This window comes from Mercenaria mercenaria, chromosome 2, assembly GCF_021730395.1.
Source record: "Mercenaria mercenaria strain notata chromosome 2, MADL_Memer_1, whole genome shotgun sequence".
Taxonomy (NCBI): Eukaryota; Metazoa; Mollusca; class Bivalvia; order Venerida; family Veneridae; genus Mercenaria; species Mercenaria mercenaria.
The window spans coordinates 16,657,488-16,679,707 of NC_069362.1; the positions used below are offsets into that span (position 1 = coordinate 16,657,488).

At 33.1% G+C, this 22,220-nt stretch overlaps 1 protein-coding gene across 1 annotated transcript in view; it reads right to left on the reverse strand.

The window, feature by feature from the left end:
* Positions 1–11,153: 11,153 nt before the first annotated feature.
* Positions 11,154–22,220, reverse strand: part of LOC128548929 (plexin-B-like) — a 31,721-nt gene continuing 20,654 nt past the window's right edge. Inside the window, exons 10-13 of the mRNA XM_053524644.1 lie at positions 18,506–18,667; positions 18,132–18,252; positions 13,176–13,281; positions 11,154–13,052 (exon numbers count right to left, since the gene is read on the reverse strand). Of these exons, the coding sequence (XP_053380619.1) occupies positions 12,770–13,052; positions 13,176–13,281; positions 18,132–18,252; positions 18,506–18,667 (672 nt within the window). The 3' untranslated portion in view covers positions 11,154–12,769. The remainder of the gene's footprint in view (positions 13,053–13,175; positions 13,282–18,131; positions 18,253–18,505; positions 18,668–22,220) is intronic.

A 22,220-nucleotide genomic window follows, 5' to 3' on the forward strand; every position in this document is an offset into this window, starting at 1 on the left:
TTGCATGGCATTCCATTTACAGATGTATTTATGGACCTGAATGCTTTACATCTGTAAATTTCAACTGTATTTCGGTTATTCTTGACTTACAGATGGTGTACAAATGTAATTTAAAAATACAGGCTGCTTTTACAGACGTTTTACAATTATAAAATAAGTCCTCTTTTCGTACAGGAATCCGCATTAGCTTGAAACTTTCCTAAACACCACTCAGACTTGAGTCTTTTTAGTAGTCAAAGGAATGTGTCCCAAGAGCACACGTGAGCACGTCATGCTGGACATCAACACTGACATGGCAGTTACCTGGACAGATGAACAACAACGGGGATGACAGCAGTCCAAGGCCCTTTGAAACACGCAAACAATGCAGAACTTTATTACGGAGAAGATATCTACCACGACGCAGACATCTATAATGACGCAGGAACAGAGTTGAAAACATTCATAATCAGAGATGTTCGCCGGTGGTGGTGGCAGATAAATCTATCTACACATGCATTATTTTTGTTCACGGCTGCAAATCAAAGAAATTGTAATCAAATTATTTATATAAAGGTTCAAATGGAATCCTGGGATTTTCTTTTTATTTAGCAGGAGAACCCCAGAACAGTGGCACTAAACAGCTCTCTGAAACTTAGATGTCATCCGGCCCAACGCTCCAGACATGCCATGCAATATATCAGGTTTTAGCCATTTGGTCTCACTTCTACCTAGACATTTTGGTAGGTTTCTGCACACATACATAGAATTATCAGTATGATAGGAATTACATACTATTAGGTTCGTGAGTGCAATCAAAATCTGGTAAAAAATAACTCTACCTACAAATAGTTTAGGTTTCTTTACATGGTAAGATGATCATTGATGATCATTGCTTCAATGTATACAGTTACTTTAGGGTTGACAGTTCTTCCTGGGACACTAGACCGATTCCTGGTCAAATAACCGATCTCAGTGATAAAGTGCTCATGTTTCTAGAGTAGATGAAGCAGATACAGCCGTTCTTCAACAGCTTCTTTTCAACAGAAAGATGTCCTGCGAGGTATTCTGCAAATGCCACACTAAACATTCTTGCTTCATGCTTCAAACTGTGATGCACTTCTTTGGACAACTTTAAGAGCTGAAACTTGCATGTCTCTCTATCTCTATCTCCTTGGCTGGCAGTTGGCTCTCTACACCTGTGACATCAATGTGTAGTAGTCTCTTGTCAGTCTTTTCTTCAACAGTTTCATTTTTTCAGAAATTTAAACATAACTGTCTTAAGCAAAGTTGACTCAGCACTACTTTAAAACTACATTTACTCAGTTATTTAAATACATGTATATTAATGAACAAGAAGCTTCGTTTATAAAACGCAAAATAATGCCCGCGGGTGTATGACCAAAGATATCATGTTTCTTTTTTTGCGGGTTTAAGTTTAAAGGTGAAGATCATATGAAGGTCAAGGATATTTATATTTAAGTCAGTTGGTAGGTCTTGCCACAGGGTTTGTTGAGTGTAACTATGAACTAAATTGAGTAATTTATGCAGGCTGTAGGCGAAACGGTAAAATCTGGTTCTAATGGACAGACGGCTGGTTCAATCGCTATGCGCCAAGGGGCATAAAAATCATTTTCCCCTTTTTTGCAATTTGCATGTATCGACTTGATCTATATTTAAGTCAATGTCAAGTGCATTTTTCATTGAAAATTAAGCTCAGTATTCAGGATGCAATATTTGAAAGGGAAACAATAGTTAACAATGGTCCGATAGTAACATTACTTAAATAGCAAATGAATACTGTAAACCAAGTTAGTACTATTGTACCCAAACATCTTTTCATCATTTTATTCGAATATAGTTGTGATGAATAGCTTATATCATAACAGTAAATAACTAATATTATAACAGTCATCATAAATTGGCCGGATTTTATCGTTTACAAGCAAAATGTCTCATATTAAAATCTGGTCTTTAAAGTCTTTGAAAATCTATATATTTTATTTAGAAATATCTAAAACTGTACACAAATTAAATAAGATGTAATTATTTCGAAAAATAAACAGCAACGTAGATACTAGAATGTTGATGACCAAATGGCAACAATGTTGAGCCTGTTATCTGTTGACAAACCATTTCAATGATTCAAACATTTCAGCCAAGTAAAAATATCCATCTACCAGCTACAAGTCAATGTTACTGTAATGGCAAGATCTGTAACCCCATTGAGCAAGGGACCTTTAGTCCTATGGCAAAATACTGTTTCACTTTAGGAATTAATTTACTCTACAAAGTTACGGCTCAGACAAGCTCCAATGACCTTTGACCCAAATGTGATCTTGACTTTTAAGATAGGGACCTTTAGGCAAATATTTATGTCTTGTATTTCAAATGTCTGTTCCATGCATGCTAATTTAAAATACTGTTCCATGCATGCTAATTTATAGTCCAGACAAAACCAGGAAGATGCACACATTAACACACATACATCAAACAGCCATTTTGACGTATATGTCAAGCTCACCATAAAGGGCTCAGTAGAAATATAATATTATGAACAAACAGAATATTGTTGAGAAACAATAAATAAAATATGGCTAAGCTGTTGAAAAATAACAACGAGAAAAAGTATGGCTAAGTACATAAAGAGATAAAATTTCATCAGAAAGAAAGAGAGGTTGACGGGACTTATCTCATTTAGTTGGTTTCACCATGACAAAGAAGAGTGTGTGAAATTTTATTCAGTTTTGATGTGAAGTTACGTAAATACTAATTTGCTGTCAGCTGCGAATACAATTTCGTGGAAGAATGGATAAGTACAAAAAGAGCACACTTTTGTCAAACTGAAAGCAAGGGTTATGAAACCTATGCCATTCAGTTGGTATCATCATGGGAAGGGCATGTATATAGGTTCCTTTACCTGTGACATATGTGTAATAGAATTCCGCTTAAGCCGGTGCTAGGGGGCGTGAGAGGTGTTGTACGTTTCATTACCTCTCATGAACAGAGTCTGCTATTATTCTTCTTGGTTGCATTCTGTGCTTCCATAGGATCTTTTTACAGATTTAATTGATAAGCATGTCAGAATGCTGCTAATAAAGTGAAAATGAAAACAATAGCTGAAACATTTGTTTTTTACCGGGCTAGTTATTATCAAAATTTATCATCAATGATTGGCATATGTTTTTGAATAACTTGATTAGCTCAAATCTTCTGCTTTGTTTTTCTTTTTTTGCGTCTATGCCTCTCAGAGACCCAGGTGAAACCACTCCTTGTACTGCAGACGGGTATTTAAGTTCTGAATGGAAAATAATTAATGATGGAATTATTTATTTCCGTCTAAGCTCCAAAGTACAGGTAATCGCACGGTTCCGACTAAGGAGGCATGTTTTATGTAACTTATTCGTTTTGTTATTTTTCTGCCCTAACGAGCCATGTAATAAATCAGTTGTTTCTGTAAAGAAATGTCCGCTAAATCATGTAATCGGCGTGACAGGTGCTTCGCAAGAACAGGCTCAATCAATTTGAGTCTGCTATTGTTACGCAATACGTCTATGATTTTAAAGTGATCTTATAGTTTAGTGTTAGAATATTTCATCGTGTTTTATCGCTGTTAATTTACAAAATCCTTACATAAGAAAATGCATCTCATCAAAAACACATTTATTTGAAAATGTGCTGTTTAAACTTCTAGAAAGACTTAAAATAAAAGAAAATATACATACTGGCGCTATCTATGAATTAAAATTATTTGTCATGAATATAAAACTAAAGAAAACTTGCTTTGCAAATCTACGTATCATATATGTTTTTCCGTACGGAAATGTTAAAAAAGAAACAAAACGAAACAATGTAGACATATACATGTCTTTTTTTTTTTTTTTTTTTTTTTGTAACATTATATCCATGCACAAAGATAATCGATTCTTTAGTTACTGTTTGTTAATTTTCCATTCATACATTTTGTCAAGCCTTTATTTATTATACTTGTAACTCGTAATTTTCAGTTTATTTTAGCATAATATGAATATAGCATCGAATTTAATCGTGTGAGACTGAATTGATTTAAGTATCTTAGTTTTTGTTTGCAGAGAAGTTGATACGACCAAGTGATCATCCTCAAATACAAGAGAAAATGCAACATGCTTCGTTAATTTTCAGATTAAGAAGAAATGAGTCAAGCTTAACAATAATAAAGAATTCAAAGAGACATCAATTTTCAAACTGTCAAATTCTTCATATGCCTTCTGTTGTTTTTATGCCCCCACCAGGATGGTGAATAAGTATTTGCTGTATCCACGGCTCCGTCCATCTTTCCGTCTGTTCGTTCGTTCATCAAAGTCTATGACTTAGTCAGTCAAAGGTGGATTTGAAAAAGACTTGGCACAAATGATCAGTATGCTAGAGCAATATGTAGCATGCAAGTACCATGTATCTATCCATACTAATTATCTCCCTTTATTGAATGTCAATTCCGATTGCGTATCCGGTCTGTAACTTTGTCGTTCACGAATAGATTTCAAAAAGCCTTTGCAACAATGATAAGAATGACCCTATGATGTTTCGCCTGCAAGAACTTTAAATTACTCCTCTCCTTGTTACTTTTTGAATTATCTCCCTTTATTGCATTTTCATCATTATTTCCTGTCTGTTCTGTAACTTTACCATTCTGGGATAATTTTTATAAAAAAACAAACAAACAAAAAATACTCGTCACCAATGATCAGCATGACATAATGATGTGTCATATGCAAGAAAAAAAAACTTTACCCTTCGTTTTTAAGTTATCTCTCTTAATTGAATGTTCTTTCCCAGAGTCTAAAACTAATGAAGAGAATGTATACAAATTGAACAAAATGATGGAGCACATTCAGAAAAATACAATGTAAATGGACCATAACTCTACCTTTTATACAGTTATCTCCCTTTATTATTTTTTTACCATGAAAACTGTCTCAGACTTAAACTTTGATGTAAAATATCAGGGCAATTAATCGAAAAAAAAAGATGAAGAGTAAGCATAGGTATAACGATACACTTGATTGCATTTACAGAATCGTATTTATAAAATATAGTATTGTTTTTATAGACCCTTCTACTATCATCCCCAAACAGAGATGTGTCAATATACTACTTAGAGACATGTGTGTGACACTAGCCATAAATTGAGATAATGTAGATCTGCGCTAATGTGTGTAATTTTCATCATGGGTTTAAGAGTTTTCAAGGCAATATAGATAAAACTAAACCAGTGATTATTAAGTTGTTTTTTGTAAAGAATTGGTGATTAAAAAACCCAAGTTTTACATATCTGTTACACATCAATTTAAATGAAACATTATGGGGGTGTGCACGTTTAGTAGTCTCTTGTATTGTTTTCCACATGCTCTTACAATTCAATTTGAAGTGCTTCGGTTTAGGTTTTGTTTTGATATTTATGTAGGTATTTAAATTAAAGTAAGCCAAACTAGAGTCATAGTTTTGCAATTTCATAAAAAAAACGAAGAGAAAAGTTATATGAATCTGCTAGTATTTTAAAACATTCACCTGCGTACTAGAAAAAAATGTAAGAAAGACCATTTATTAAAATGTAACGAGTTATGTGCATGGTCGAACATTTTGTTTTCCCACAAGTATAAACATAACTTGTCTTATTTCAGATTTTCCATATTTCTAAAACATATTTACCTTTTAGAGGTGGCTAGCTGCCACTTGGAACCTTAATGATTCCAAACTTTGTTAGTATAGGAAGATAACAAATGCAATTCTGGATTTAACTCGTAAATGGGAGCGTAAATAGGCATATTGTGGAAGGCCGATGTAGTGCACAATGCTTATTTCCAGGTGACAAATGTTTAATGCTAAATGCCAATTACTTTATGCTAAATGCCAACTTCTTTATGCAAATTGTTAATACTTAATGTTTACATTTGCCCTATTCTTTTCCATTGAAATATTTAACGTTCATTTCAAGGAAAGGCGCGAAAGCTACGTCAACGCTGCTAAGTGATAACAGGCCGCTGTTTCGACGACGTCCGCGTATAGTCGAGAGAACGTTCCTTAGATGACGTCGCAGTTTTTTCATCTGGTGAACAGAATTGCCGGGAAGCTAAATTTAATGTGTGCAATTTATAATATAATCTTTTTCACAAATGGAAACGAAATATAATGTAAATATAAGAAATGAAATGTTTTTGTTTTGCGAAATGAACGACATAATAGGATCTGAATTAAACATGGTTTGCCGATCCTATTCTGTCGTTCATTTCGCATGAATACCGAAAAATGCATTTCATTTGACATTAAGCTTTTGGCAAATACCACTTTGCACTAACTATTTGGCATTTCGCATATGATTACTAGCATGGCGCACCGGCCTGCCATACCAGCTTGATATTTTTGAGACTAAAGGAGTTGAATTTGTAACCCAAGGTGGGGCCCTTGGTTCAAAGTTGGAGACCTTAACTTCCAGGCTACAGAGGTCAAAAGTAAGATTGAATTATTTGTTTGTGGTTTCTTTTACAGCCTAAACTTATGCGATAAAATAAAACATTTTATTGTTGTCAGTGGTGATGTCATTTTATTAAATGGCTTGAAAAAAAAGTAGCCTTAATGGGTTTTTGTTCCAGAATATCAGTTCCTGGAAAATTCCGTTTAAGAAAGATGTTTCAATGTATGATTGTTGTCTAAGTGCCTGTTGCAGTTGATAATATTGTGTAAAGTATATCAACCATACAAGAAAGCCGACCTCTAATGACACTGACCTTGCAAATAGATTCAAGGTTCCACACATTCAGGGTTGGGAAAAATACTTCCCAAACTCGACTATTTCTGGAATGTTTTGACACTGTCTGTTTGGTCTTCATCCCTTTTACCGCCCTTGGACGCAAAGCTTTCCTCTTTATGTTTAACGACACAAGCGGAAAACTCCATAATAGGCAGTTCTAAAATCCCATTGATTGGATGTTTGTCTTGTGGGTATGGTATATTAGCTGTTTTTTCTCTTGGTGCTATGGCGTTTGCTTTTATATAATTATACAGGAGCTGTTTTGTATTTTACATGTCATGCCTTTTGTTTCCATTACGAGTGATAGATATTCACCTGGCGGGAATTACTTTTATTTACACTGGTCCGTAATTTTGGAACATGGTGGGAGTACGAGTGAGGTTGGGTGCGCAACATAAACTTGTTTCAAGCTCCCTAGGGGTGTTTTTGCCACTAGCCGTTTCGAGGCGGTACCCCACTGTGCTCCATTATCTGTTCGGTTTGTTCTCGTGTGTTTGTTTTGTATGTGGGAGTGTATGCTGGCAGTGTGCACATCTGCGTGCTGTGAGATTTGTTTTGGGAGACGCAGTGATAATGTCTTCCTGCATATCTGGAGAAATGCTCAACATAAAATCTCTTCCCTAACAATACAAAAGCATAGAAATACAAATTATTTGTCTAAAAACTTCATTCCCAAACCTGACGCACATAGTGTTCAACCAGCGACGAAACAATTATTAACCTACTTTGGCTAACTTTTATTAGACCCCTACTGGTTTCGAACCAATTTAGGGGACAATAGAATTATGCTTTTCTGTCCATCCGTCATTTCGTCCGCAATTTCGTGTCCGGTCCATACCTCTGTTATATCAAGGGATTGTCATATTACTTTGCATCAATATTGTCCATAATGAAACGACGTGTCGTACGTAAAACCCAGACCGCTATCTCTATGGCCAAGCTCACACTTGAAGGTCAAAGGTCAACAGGACTTTTATCTGTCCGGTCTGTAAATCAACAATCCACCGAAGGATTTTAAAATTACTTGTAAGGATTTTTAAATACCTTTGTATAAATATTCAACATCTAAAGCTTATGTGTCAAAGGAGTCCAATTATAAAAGACTTGTTGCTGTTTTTGCTTCGGAATTACTTCCCTTTAATATGATCAAGTATTTCATTATATTTTTTCTCCTAGTGTCGCACAATTTGAAAAAGGAAATGTTTTTAATTTATCATTTATAGTTTTTTTTAAGCAATCAACAACTGTAGATGTTTATATATGCAAATTTTAATTCAAACATTAGGTGTAATAATATAGTGTATGTACAACAGGAATAGTGTATATACATCATTGACATATATCAGATCGTTAGGTTACACTGCAGTTAAGATAATTAGAGTCACCTTCCAGTATGAGGACTCTGTATTTGATGGAAATAGTTTATTTACTTGTTTACATTGTCTTGTGACTTTTCAACATGGTGGAGTTAAGAGCAAAGTCTGAGGCGCAACATAAACCAGTTTCAATTCTATAAAAGCCGTATTGAACTACTGTTTTGTCCAAACATTTGCTGTCATTGCGTTCCTTGTCCTTATTACCTATCGATTTCGCTTTGTCTATATATTTCTGTGTCAGCAATTTATACACATTCTTACATACTCTTCTGTAGGGTTTCGTGTTCTTGGAACGTTTTCATTCTTTTCAATTGTTATCTTAATTGAATTACAAATTATGTAAATTATTTGAAAAGAACTACACTGTATTCAAAAACATGACATATTTGTAAACATAGCATCAAATGTTCTATTTTGCAATACACATTGTTTTTCATGTTAGAAAAATAATTTCTAAGTACTTTCAAGACATTTTATGGACCTGACATAACAAAACTATTGTAAACGCACTATATCGACATTAACGGGGTTTGGTACAGATTTTTTTTACAGATTTTATTAGTAAACACAATTACTTCTGCAATTAAAATGAATAAAAATATATATGTTTTTTGATAATGAATTATAACTGTTTTATATCTTGCAATGTAAACTAAAACAAATTATATGCATTTTTAATGACGAACTTCAAGTGTACACCAAGTACGATGAAATACAATCTGAAAAATGTCAACACCACATTGCTCAGAGAGAAATTCAAAGTAATCTGTTTTGTACTTATAAGAGATCATATAACAGTTGCAAAACATTAAATATTATATTTTCATTTACTTGATGAATTCCATTTGTAATCGGTTTGAATCATGAGTCATAATAAACTATTCGTTCGGACTTAGTTACCTCCATTTTAATTTAAAGACATAATAATATACCTATTAACTCTTCAACTCTCCCAATGAATTGATTGTAGGCCATTGAAAAGGCATAAAACTTTGTGATTTTAATACAATTAAAGATACCAGTATAATAGGAAATCGGAAACAACATTTATGCAAACAACCAATATTATACAAAACATGATAAAAATTAGTTAATAAAATTCTTGTTTTCCCTTTTTAGCTCACCTGAGCAATGCTCAGGTGAGTTTTTCTGATCGCTCGATGTCCGGCGTCCGTCGTCGGTCGTCTGTCTGTCGTCCGTCAACATTTAGCTTGTGTATGCGATAGAGGCTGTATTTTTCAACTGATCTTCATGAATTTTGGTCAGAATGATTACCTTGATGAAATCTAGGCCGAGATCGAAAATGGGTCATCTGGGTTCAAAAACTAGGTCACTAGATCAAATCAAGGAAAAATCTTGTGTATGCGATAGAGGCTGTATTTTTCAATTGATCTTCATGAAATTTTGTCAGAATGATTATCTTGATGAAATCTAGGCCAAGTTCGAAAATGGGTCACCCGGAGTCAAAAACTAGGTCACTAGGTCAAATCAAGGAAAACCCTTGTGTATGCGATATAGGCTGTATTTTTCATGTTATCTTCATGCATTTTGGTCAGAATGATTACCTTGATAAAATCTAGGCCGAGTTGGAAAATGCGTTATCTGGGGTTAAAAAGTAGCTCACTAGATCAAATCAAAGAAAAACCTTGTGTATGCGATAGAGGCTGTATTTTTCAATTGATCTTCATGAAATTTTGTCAGAATGATTATCTTGATGAAATCTAGGCCAAGTTCGAAAATGGGTCACCCGGAGTCAAAAACTAGGTCACTAGGTCAAATCAAGGAAAACCCTTGTGTATGCGATATAGGCTGTATTTTTCATTTTATCTTCATGCATTTTGGTCAGAATGATAACCTTGATAAAATCTAGGCCGAGTTGGAAAATGGGTTATCTGGGCTTAAAAAGTAGCTCACTAGATCAAATCAAAGAAAAACCTTGTGTATGCGATAGAGGCTGTATTTTTCAATTGATCTTCTTGAAATTTTGTCAGAATGATAACCTTGATAAAATCTAGGAGAATTTCGAAAATGGGTCATCTGGGGTCAAAAACTAGGTCACGAGGTCAAATCAAGGAAAAACCTTGTGTATGCGATAGAGGCTGTATTTTTCAATTGATCTTCATGAATTTTGGTCAGAATGATTGCCTTGATGAAATAAAGGTCAAGTTTGAATATGGGTCACCTGGGGTCAAAAACTAGGTCGATAGGATATATCAAAGTAAAATGTTTTGTATGCGATAGAGGCTGTACTTTTTAATCGAGGTTGATGAAATTTAATCAGAATGATTGCCTTGATCAAATATAGATCAGATTCGAATTAAGGTCATCTTAGCTCAAAAACTAGGTCACTAGGTCAAATGGAAGAAAATGCTTGTTTACACTTAAGAGACCACATTTTTGATCCAATCTTAATGAAAATTGGTCAGAATATTTGTTTCCATGAAATCACTATGTCAAACATGTTTACACTGTTATGGTGTGTTTATCAGGTGAGCGACCGAGGGCCATCTTGGCCCTCTTGTTTAATCAAATTGTCCTGCCTTTGTTTTAATTATTTGATACACATACAATGAAATATATACGCATTACACTTCTTCAAACGTCTTGGACAGCAATAACATTTTATAACTTAACTATGAACTAGTGGCTTTCAATTTTGGATACGTGACACTTTGAGTTTTACAATTCTTTTATTAACTACTTCTATACTTCTATTTGATCTACAAAAGTTGATTACATTGTATTTATTAAGACATCAATATTAGTATTAATAACGTCATTTACACACTGCTGAATTATTCGTTTAGTAAAAACAATGTTTTATATAGTTTATAATGAAAAGCGTGACAAGTTCTCTCATTCTTGTTTATAAATCCGTTCTCTCATTCTTATCGATAAATTAGTTCTTTCATTCTTGTTTATAAATTAGTTATCTCATTCTTGTTGATAAATTAGTTCGTTCTCTCATTCTTGTTGATAAATTAGTCCTCTCATTCTTGTCGATAAATCAGTTCTTTCATTCTTGTTTATGAATTAGTTCTCTCATTCTTGTTGATAAATTAGTTCTCTCATTCTTGTCGATAAATTAGTTCTTTCATTCTTGTTGATAAATTAGTTCTCTCATTCTTGTCGATAAATTAGTACTTTCATTCCTGTTTATGAATTCGTTCTCTCATTCTTGTTGATAAATTAGTTCGTTCTCTCATTCTTGTTGATAAATTAGTTCTCTCATTCTTGTCGATAAATTAGTTCTTTCATTCTTGCTTATGAATATATATTAGTTCTCTCATTCTTGTTGATAAATTAGTTCTTTCTCTCATTCTTGCTGATAAATTAGTTCGTTCTCTCATTCTTGTTGATAAATTAGTTCTTTCATTCTTGTTTATGAATTAGTTCTCTCATTCTTGTTGATAAATTAGTTCTCTCATTCTTGTCGATAAATTAGTACTTTCATTCCTGTTTATGAATTAGTTCTGTCATTCTTGTTGATAAATTAGTTCGTTCTCTCATTCTTGTTGATAAATTAGTTCTCTCATTCTTGTCGATAAATTGGTTCTTTCATTCTTGTTTATGAATTAATTCTCTCATTCTTGTTGATAAATTAGTTCGTTCTCTCATTCTTGTTGATAAATTAGTTCTCTCATTCTTGTCGATAAATTAGTTCTTTCATTCTTGTTTATGAATTAGTTCTCTCATTCTTGTTGATACATTAGTTCGTTCTCTCATTCTTGTTGATAAATTAGTTCGTTCTCTCATTCTTGTTGATAAATTAGTTCTTTCATTCTTGTTTATGAATTAGTTCTCTCATTCTTGTTGATAAATTAGTTCGTTCTCTCATTCTTGTTGATAAATTAGCTCGTTCTCTCATTCTTGTTGATAAGTTAGTTCTCTCATTCTTGTTAATAAAGTAGTTCTCTTATTCTTGGTATACATTAGTTCTCTCACGCTTGTAAATAGATTAATTCTCTCATTCTTGTTATAAATTAGTTCTGCCATTCTTGTTTATAAATTAGTTCTCTCATTCTTATTGATCAAATAGTTTTCTCACTCTTGTACCATAGCTCGGTGTTTTTTTCTTAACAAATTTGATGCAGGTAAATCGTATACACTGGGTACAGGGTGCAGTAACTAAAAGTGTGCAGGTATTTACTACCCGCACGCTAGTTACCGCACTGTTGGATAGGAAAGTATGCCAGCATGTCTGGAACAGTAGACAGTGAAGTGTATCTTATTGATTTTCTGCTCTCGCATTTGTTTATTTTACATGGGCTTTACACATTTGTAAAGCAAGGATTACAAGTACTCACTGAATTGTTGTATATGGCAATGCGGAACGTCTACAACTACCATATATGGATGGCTATGATACAAAACAGAAAGAACATTAAAACTCGAGGGTAAACGATTTATACTCGGGGATTACGACCCCTCGTACAAATCGTTTACCCTCGGGTTTCAATGCTCTTTTTATTACTTGCTGATGAAATTGTTCCCTCATTCCTGTTAAAACTAGTTCATTGCCTTATTTAAATCAACAACCAAGGTACGGATTTATCGTACAAACAACAGTGGATAATTCTATTGCAAATCAAGCTGAAATACCACTCTTATATACTCGGAACTGTTACTACAAGCTCGAATCACTCGTAGGATGTATATAGTCTTTATCCACAGAGCATGCATGCTGTTTAGATTTTTTTGATGAACCACTCACTTCCGAATGTTCTATTTCACGAGGTGCATTTTCTACATTTAACTGAAGGTACGGACGTGATTCTAGATACCCGTCCACTTTTTCATACGCATTCCCCCGGGGCAATTCATTGTCTGTGACAATGTCGTTGTCAGAAATGTCTTCATAGGCTGGTGTGCTTTCTTGACCGCCTGTTACAGCAGCTGCGGTTTTGTTCCTATAAAATAATAAAATGTCAAGTTCTAGGACATAAAATACTAAGAAAACAAAAGTGTTTGTATTTTATATATCGTTTAATTACACTGAGAAAAAGACAAGCTAGAAAAGGAGAATAATTTACCTGCTTTCCATAGCAACAGCTGTTGTCTGATTCAATTCTTTAGTTCTTTCAAGATATCGAATTTTGTTCTGCATTTTTCTGTACTTTTGATATATGAGGACAATACCTGTACAAACGTGAAATGGTTTAATGACACATTTATAATATATCCGAAGGTAACTAATCTGCATGTATAATTGTCTGTCTTATTTATACTATTCCTATGTCACTTTAAAAGGATGTAATATACGATCTGATAACAACGCCTTACAACACCGTCAAAGTCGATAACATTTATAAATTCTATTACAAATTGGACGAGAGTCCTACAGAATAAAAACACATTCAACGAACAAGGACAGAAGACTAACTGGTAGAATACAGAAAAATATATCAGTTTCATCCTAAGTTCTCTTCTAAGTTTGAACAGATTTATTCCATAGGAAATAACTTTATACTTTTAAAAAGATGTCGTTGATTCATGCTAGATCTGACCTATATTATTTTTGTTTGGCCCAGATTCAAAGAATAGCCAAAAAGCTAGGATGAATCTATTTAAAATGATGTTCTTGATCTAATTTCGGTTTAAGAAGGTTTCGTGAAACGGGCCCTTATACTTCTCATGCCACTTTTACGTAAATCAATGATATATACAAGATGCATTGTAGCATGCCTTGTCATCTTCTTATTAGACATTGTCGGTTTATGTGAAGTCTGACTGTGAACATCGAATGCGGACTGTCTAGGGAGCGTTTCAAAAAATTTTCTTTTCAAATGCAGAATAATAACTCCGCAAACATTATTTCGAGCGTACATGCCAATGATATGCTCAACAAGGCTTTATACCAAGCACTTTCTACTATCATTGAAACCGTTGAAGCGTTGACAAAAAAGCGTTTATACCCTATAAATTTGCCCCCAGTAAAAAGAGGTAATCCCAAAGCATAGAAAGTATTTTTTCCAGTTCTGAATTTAAAATTCCCAACCGATTGTGCCGTTTTAAAATAGTTTTTTTTTTCTAATTTGTATGTATATTTAGGTCATTAAAACAACAGTTATACAGTTGAACAATTTCCGAAATGCAATCCATTAATATTTTACACAAAAATATCTTTTCTTAGATATCGTTTATTTGCAAATTTTCCCAAAAAAAAACAATTTCTAAGAGCATTTTCCTAATTCCACTGGTGTTGATGGCGTTCCCAAAATGATGAAAAAGAAATTTCTATTTGAAATAAAGCGGCGTAAAGAAAAAAATGTGTTTTTCCGGTATCCCGACCTACCTTAAAATTTTGGCCCGACCCTAAATGTTTTATGACCTTGGAGAATAATTTTTTCAACTTTTTGACAATAAGTTGCCGAACTGCACTTTCTATGCTTTACACATGGTCACTGATGTTAGAAATCAACTTCCTGATGCTCTAATGGCATTAACCCCTAATTTGTATTCAGTTTTTCTACAAAACAATAATTTCCGAAAAGACTCCATTGATAAAAAAATAAAATAAAATAAAATAAAATAATTCCGACCTGCCTACCCTAATTTCTTTTGAGCATGTTACCGGAAATCGAGATATTTTAGGCCTAACGAAATACAATTAATTTGTTATAATCATTCAACATAAAATCTATATGTTGTAAAAAATTAGAAATTTAACGATTCCTCAGACGTTTCAGTCAAATCACTCATACAGTACATTAGGAGAAGTAGTCCAAACAATTGTTTTTCACTGCAGTAAAATTAGTAATGAACATAACTCCGGAAAAATATTTCAAGCAGTATGTAGCAACGATATGCACATATTATTTCAGTAAACCCCTTAAAGCTTCAATGAAATCTAGTCAGAAGGTTTGAAGATGAATTACTGAAATCTCTTCATATACGTTATATATGGTAATCAAAGGGCCATTATTCAGTACAAGATCATTTAAATATAAAACCTGTAATACATGCTCAGCTAGAGTTTATACGGATCATTCCAATGAAATTGTATTCAAATCCTGCTAATTATAAAGCGGTTCGGACAAACTTTATTCAAATAATAAATTTAAGGGACCCACAGTCCTTATAAATGTCCGAGGATACGCACATGAAAGCTTTATACATACTTATTAGACGATGTATATATATGTTTGTTTTTTGTGAATATGGAATATATATCGCGTAAACAGACATGATGTGAAACATGTTGTGACGTTAGAAAGAAGCACACAGCATAAAGTTCCATTTTATTTTACTTTTTGCTGCATAACGTTATGAAATTCTCATTAAGAAAAAAATAAGTTGAAGAAATATACTGTAAAGAACAAAGTGCGGCTACAATTTTCATCATGTTTTAAACAAATAACTTACAGTCATACACAATGTACAAGCAGATCGGCATTTACAGTGAGTGATATCAGTGAGTGGTATGGATTATATCTCACTGATAAAACACAGTATTTCATCAGTTAGTATAAAATAAATATCATTTCTGTGAAGTTCCGTTTAAATCCTAGCAGAAGATTTGAGAAGCTTAATCAGGCTATGTGAAAACGGACTGATGGACGCACATCTGACGAAGGCAGAAAAAAATTGTACCAAATGAAATGGGAAACTTATGTAGATTTACTATATTTTCTTTTAAAGAAATCTTATACTAAGTACATGTATATTTTGGAGAACTCTTGATAAAACACTTTACTCATGCTTGGTTACTGTATCTCTTCTAATGTCTTATGAAAACATTCCTATACTAATATTCAGGGGCGGTTACAGGATTTGGTGTAAGAGGGGGCGTGAAATATTTGTAGTATTTCTGTGGATTTTTATGGGGAGGGTTTACCTAGGACTATTTAACATAAAAATTGTAAAGAGCTTGATAGGAGCTCGTGCAATCTTTGTCCGACTTTATATGTGTGAGCATAGCGAGCGAGAAAAAATGCATATTTTTCACCCAGAACAGAAGGCAAATTAACAATGTAATAGTGAAAAAATGCTTAAGTTTTTTTTTTTATTTTGCACCCAGAACAAAAGACAAATTACGTATTCGAGCTTAGCGAGCGAGAAAAATCCATATTTTATATTTTTCAGTCAGAACAAAAGGCAAATTATGTACCTAAGCGAAGCGAGCAAGAAAAATGTACATTTTGTACTTATTTTGCCCAGAACAGAAGACAAATTACCTACGCTCCGGAGATTTTAGAGGGGACACGCGCCGGATGCACCCCTCTGGATCCGCTAGTGATATTCATTTAAATTGTCCAATAATTACCTCCTACACAAGCGTAGAACATAACTCAGACTCAGTTTTATACAGTCTGTTTATATGATACTTGAATGACGTTATGAACTGTTTGCTACTGTAACAGTGAACAAAATACAATTATGTTTTGAGAAGACCCCCAGGATTTACAGCGCATTCACAGTTCATTGTCCACATCAGCTTAAGCCGACAATATCTAGTAACAGTAAGCAAAGTCTCTGTATGAAAAAACCCTTGATGACATTTTAACTTTATTATTTCACGCTTTCTGCTTCATGATTTCATGATTTCCACTTCATGAATTCACGATTTCTGCTTCCTGATTTCACGATTTCCACTTTACGAATTCACGCTTAAACTTCACGATTTCGCGATTTCACGATTTCTACTTCACTAATTCACGATTTCACGATTAAAGTTTTTTTGTACGATTTCACGATTTCCACTTCACGATTCCGCGATTTCACGAGTTCACGATTTCACCATTAAACTTCACGATTTTTTTATTTCGCGATTTACACTTCACAAATCCACGATTTCGACTTCAAGAATTCACGATTTCTTGATTTCACGATTTCATAATAGTACAATTTCAACTTTTCGCGACTTTATTTATTTTTGTTCTATTAAATGAAAAGCAATGCATCTTATTCACATGTAATTTATTGCGATCTGCTGGGTAAATGGTATGCAAACTAAATTGATCAAGAGAATGGCCTTACCACGAAGGCCGTACAAAGCGTAAAAAAACAGCTTAGACGTTTTACTACATTACAGGCGTGGAAAGGATAATACAAATTGTAAATTCATGCAAGCATTCTCTTTTAAATGAACGGAAACCAATGTGCCTATGGACAAAGAAACGGAGTCCAAAAAAACGGAAAGACGGACGGGCAACTGCAAGGCTTAATGCCCCGTCACCATAAATGGCGGGGGTATAATAAACATACTTATTTTGGAACTGTCTGAAAATGTTCAGCTACTTTGGCATCTTATTGTTTTCATACATGTTTTAGTGTTGAAAGTATCCAATACTGTGTTGGTAATGGCACCAATATCCCTCCTCAACCTCCACATAGACGTATGCAGGAGTATAAAGTCATCCTCGGTAACTAAGGCCATACATTACGTATACACTCCATTGAATGGAGAGTAACGGAATGGATTAGCCAATTGGAAATAGTGAAATCGTGAAGTTTACGGTGAAATCATGAATTCGTGAAGTGGAAATCGTGAAACCAAGAAAACGTGAAATCGTGAAATCTTGAAACTGAAATCAAGAAATCGTGAAGTTAAATCGTAAATTCGTGAATTCGTGAAGTGGAAATAGTGAATTCGTGAATTCATGGAGTGGAAATCGTGAAATCATGAAGCAGAAAGCGTGAAATAATGAAGTTGAAATGTCACCACGGGTCTTTCGAAGTAAACTGTAAGTTCGTTTCCCTTAGCATTACAACTTGAATTGTCCCCGCAGTTCTTATATTAACTCATCATTTTCAAAAATGTTTGTTATGTGCTAGATTTTTACGTGTTTTACTTTTTATACATATATAATCAGTTTTGACTTTTCGGTTTGAGGGTAGACTGTTTGCTGGGAAATAGACTTCCACCATATGATATCTGTCCTTGTTTACTTACATTGAAACGCACTTTAATTCATTTTACTGAAACTATTCAGTAAGAACACTGACAGATATATACTTACGATACAAGACAAAGTAAAAATACAAACCCAAAACAGTCAGTGATATGAAAGCCACAACGCCCACAACTGAAAACACTATAACTACTGTTTTGACCTCTTCTTGATAACGTACATACCCAACTGTCTTGTGGATGTTACCAATTGTTACCTATATTTTGAAAAGCAAGATATAGGACTTCCAACAATGTAAGGACAATGTTTATAATTCGGTAATTTGTTAATTAAACATGCATCCAAATAATGAACGTAATTCATTACGTTTATACTGACAGGTTACTATGATTATATAACCCAGAGAAATGACACCTAATAACCACTTATTTTATCTTTTGAATACGAAAGTGTTATACTAAAAGAGACAAATATTACGCAACTCATTTTAAAAGTTGATATAAACTTACATTAACTTCCGGATTCTCTATACCAGGTATTCCAGGTAGCGGTTTTGTTGCAGGAGCAATACACACAATTAATACTAATGTCAGGTTTACTAATGCACATGGTTCTACGCCAATTGTGACACTTACATCCGAGGTGGTTGCAACAAGATTCAGATATTCACCCTGTGGAATTAGCGAAGCATGTGATTATGCGTTTATTTTGCCTGCTGCACAGTAAATAGGCCATTTTTTTCCAAAAACATGTAAATGCATTTTATTTATAGAGAAACATCTGTTTCAAGTTTTGTTAAAACTATTTTTAATGTTTCTTTTTAGTATGCAAATGCTGCAGTAAAAAAAAAATACATAATCAACTAGAAAAAAAAAACAATTAAAAAGCCATTTTATGGTTGAAAATAGGGTGTTTTCAATTTTTATACTTTTCAAAACAATGCTACAGTAGTTTCAAATAACAAAATATAAGTTTGATTTGAATACCTTTAAACAGATAATTTTATTACTTAAAAATGATGTATAACATTGATAATCACTGAAGTCGTTACATTTTTATGAATATGATAATAAAAAGTGACTCGTGTAACACCACTGTTTTTTAAATTAACAAAAATGCTAAATTTTGAATTGAACACAAAATGTTTGAATTTTACATATTCAAAATAATTTTCTTGCTCACTGTCTTACTATGTATTTGTAGAATATGAAAATAAATGACTGCAGCACGTGTCAATGGACATTTTAGTAAAAAAGTCAATTTTACCACCCAAAAACCCATTTGCGTGAAAAAAGTGTAACGTCAGTCGCCCACTATTATTTTGCAATTGAATATGAATATATTGTTATTAATTACTTTCATATATGCTTAATGACATACCTATCCTGAAAAAAAACGAAAAATAAATAGATCTGCAGCCTTGCTGGCAAATAAATGGTGAAATAGCAAAAGTTATGTGTAACGTCCGTCCCCCTATATATGCTTTTCTTAATTTTGTACAAAATGCAGTGTTTTGATGGTACATGTAATATCTGATACTATTATTTAACAAGAGTAAAAGTATGAAATTATCAAAAACATTGTTGAATTTTTTTTTCAAACGTTAGAGTATTTTAAGTTGAAAACTAGAGAAAATGTTGAAAAATGGAGCAGAAACCTTTGTTTTTTATGCTATGTGAGGAAATTTAAATGAAATTAACTGCTGTTTGATAGAACATGCATCAATAAGTAATAAATATATAAAAAAAAAAAACATTCATTTAGATTTATATGATGTTGTATCATCTTCGTCTGAAATATAGGGGGACGGACGTTACAGAAAAGGGACGGATGCTACATAAATTGTGATAATTGAATTTTTCTTATATTCTGATTTTGTTATCCATCAGTAACTTTTTGTAGTTTATATATTGATAAAGAAAGATGTTGTGTGTTAAATCATTCCCAATAAAACATTATTTACGAATATGAGGACATTATTCAAAAGAATAATATGTCATATGTAACGAGACCTCTGCTGGAACAAAGTTGGCTATAAAAACGACATGAGAAAAATAAACAAAAATGATTAAATGGATCTACTTAACTGGACCCAGTTTATACATTTATATATCTCTGAATCCTTGTAAAATTCTAAAAAGAACACTTACCTTCTTAACGAGTCTTGTATAAACACATACTCTGGGAAAACTTAAGCGTTATACAAGGTGCCATAAAACTGGACCCTGTATATACATTTCTGGATCCATACCTTGTCTTGTAAAAACACTGACTCTCTTAACGAACATTGTATACACAAAGTGATTTCTTTTGAAAAACTGAGAAAGGGGAGGAGCTTAGTGTCATATGCAGATTAGGAGTGGGACTAAATGTATGAAATTCTTTCAAGTTGAACTTATTTTATGATCCAGCCTCATGCCAGTGATGATGGCAATACAGTTGTGTAGACCCTTAAATTAAATACAGAAAATTCTAAATTATGATCATTTCATAAACAAAATCTGATGTGTCATGGCAATGAATCACAGATATTTTAAGTAAATGTACCAACTGTTGTACAGGTTCCAGGGTATTTTTTTTTCAAACTCCTATTAAGGACCCAAAAAGTATTTTAGTCATTACAGCATAATTTTCCCCTCCTAATGGATCTTTCCTTCAATCCCCAAAACTGAGGAATAGAAAATACTGTCTATCTAAATATATTTTCAGCATTACTTTCAGGTTACATACTTAGTACTTCAGGGATTTTTCTTAATCTATGTATATGAATATGATTTATAGCGGTATCTGTGAAATTCCAAATGAAACAAAATGATCCTCCTCACCTCAGTTAAAAAGTGTTTGATGTCAGAGCTCTTATCCCCTTCTTGTGCTGAGATGATGATTACTGTCACTTTCTTAAAAGTGTATGATATTATATGATACATATCATTTACATGTTGATGAAAAGAAAACTTTTAATACGTTTTCTCATTTTGTTCTGTATCGTTTTGTTTTATGCTTCAACATAGTTTTTGCACAAAAAAAATGTTAGAAATTATGGTGAATTTGTTACGTCCTTCCTCATTTACTTAACTCTAGCAGTAAGATGTACCATTACCACACACATATCTTTTATTGAATGACATAAGCATAATAATGAAAATTTGGAACCACCTTAAAAGTTTCATTGAGTCAGTGAATACATAGGACGAACACTCAATTTCCTGACTGAAAAATACTGTTTTCTTTTTCTCTTCATGTTTTAAAACTCAAATTCAACATATTTTTTTTTTATTTTATTACTTTGTATCATTTTTCATTCATCTAGATAAGTTTAACTTTAACAGAATCTGTATTTATTCAGTAAAGCAACATTAAAGCTTGAAAAACCAATGTATATAATTAGTGTAACGTCCGTCCCCTCATAATGTAATGTCCGTCCCCCTTTACCATCAGATTCTCTTTACTAGTTTTGAAGCCTAAATAAAAAAGAAATATACAAAAAAACTGAATTGTTTAGTAACTTATGTTCTTGCGTCTTTATTTAAAAGGTTGTTAACCAATTAAGTGTAATATTATAAATGGTAACAGGAAAAATATGAGTATAGCTGTTTTTTCCTTCTCTGCTTCGACAGGTAAAATAACAACAAAAAAAAGATATTTTTTCAATCTTTGGCAATTTTTATAAGTTTCTTGTAAAGATATACTGGTTTATTGAGTTGGTGAATTTTCTCATCTAAATGACAGTAAACAGCTTCAGAAACAAGCGTTTTACATTGCCATGTAACGTCCATCCCCTTGCCCAACCACTGACAGAAAATGATGTATAAAAACAAAAATCAGCAAAAAGTTATCTATTATTTTACTTTTTCATGATGTTAAAACATACAACTTCATGAAAAAGGCTTAGCAGGTAAGAAGTCGCAAAGAGCTAATCTATGTCAGCAGGATATGTCTGTATCTAAATGTTATTAGGATTTTCTTTGGCTTTGTAGCTGTACTAGTAGAGATTGATCTTATGCGCTGATGGCGGCTGCATTTGTAAGTAAAGCACTTTTCAACGTGTTTACCATGACAAGGCGCTATATAAATCTTGTATGATATATTGTATATAACTCTGTATTTAACTAAGAAATAATGTTGGAGAAAACCTATACATATCAATTAAGGATTAATTACAAAACGAATCAAGAGTTTCTTTTTTTTGTCCGCTGTTTCATCTTTAATCCCCTTAGACAATGT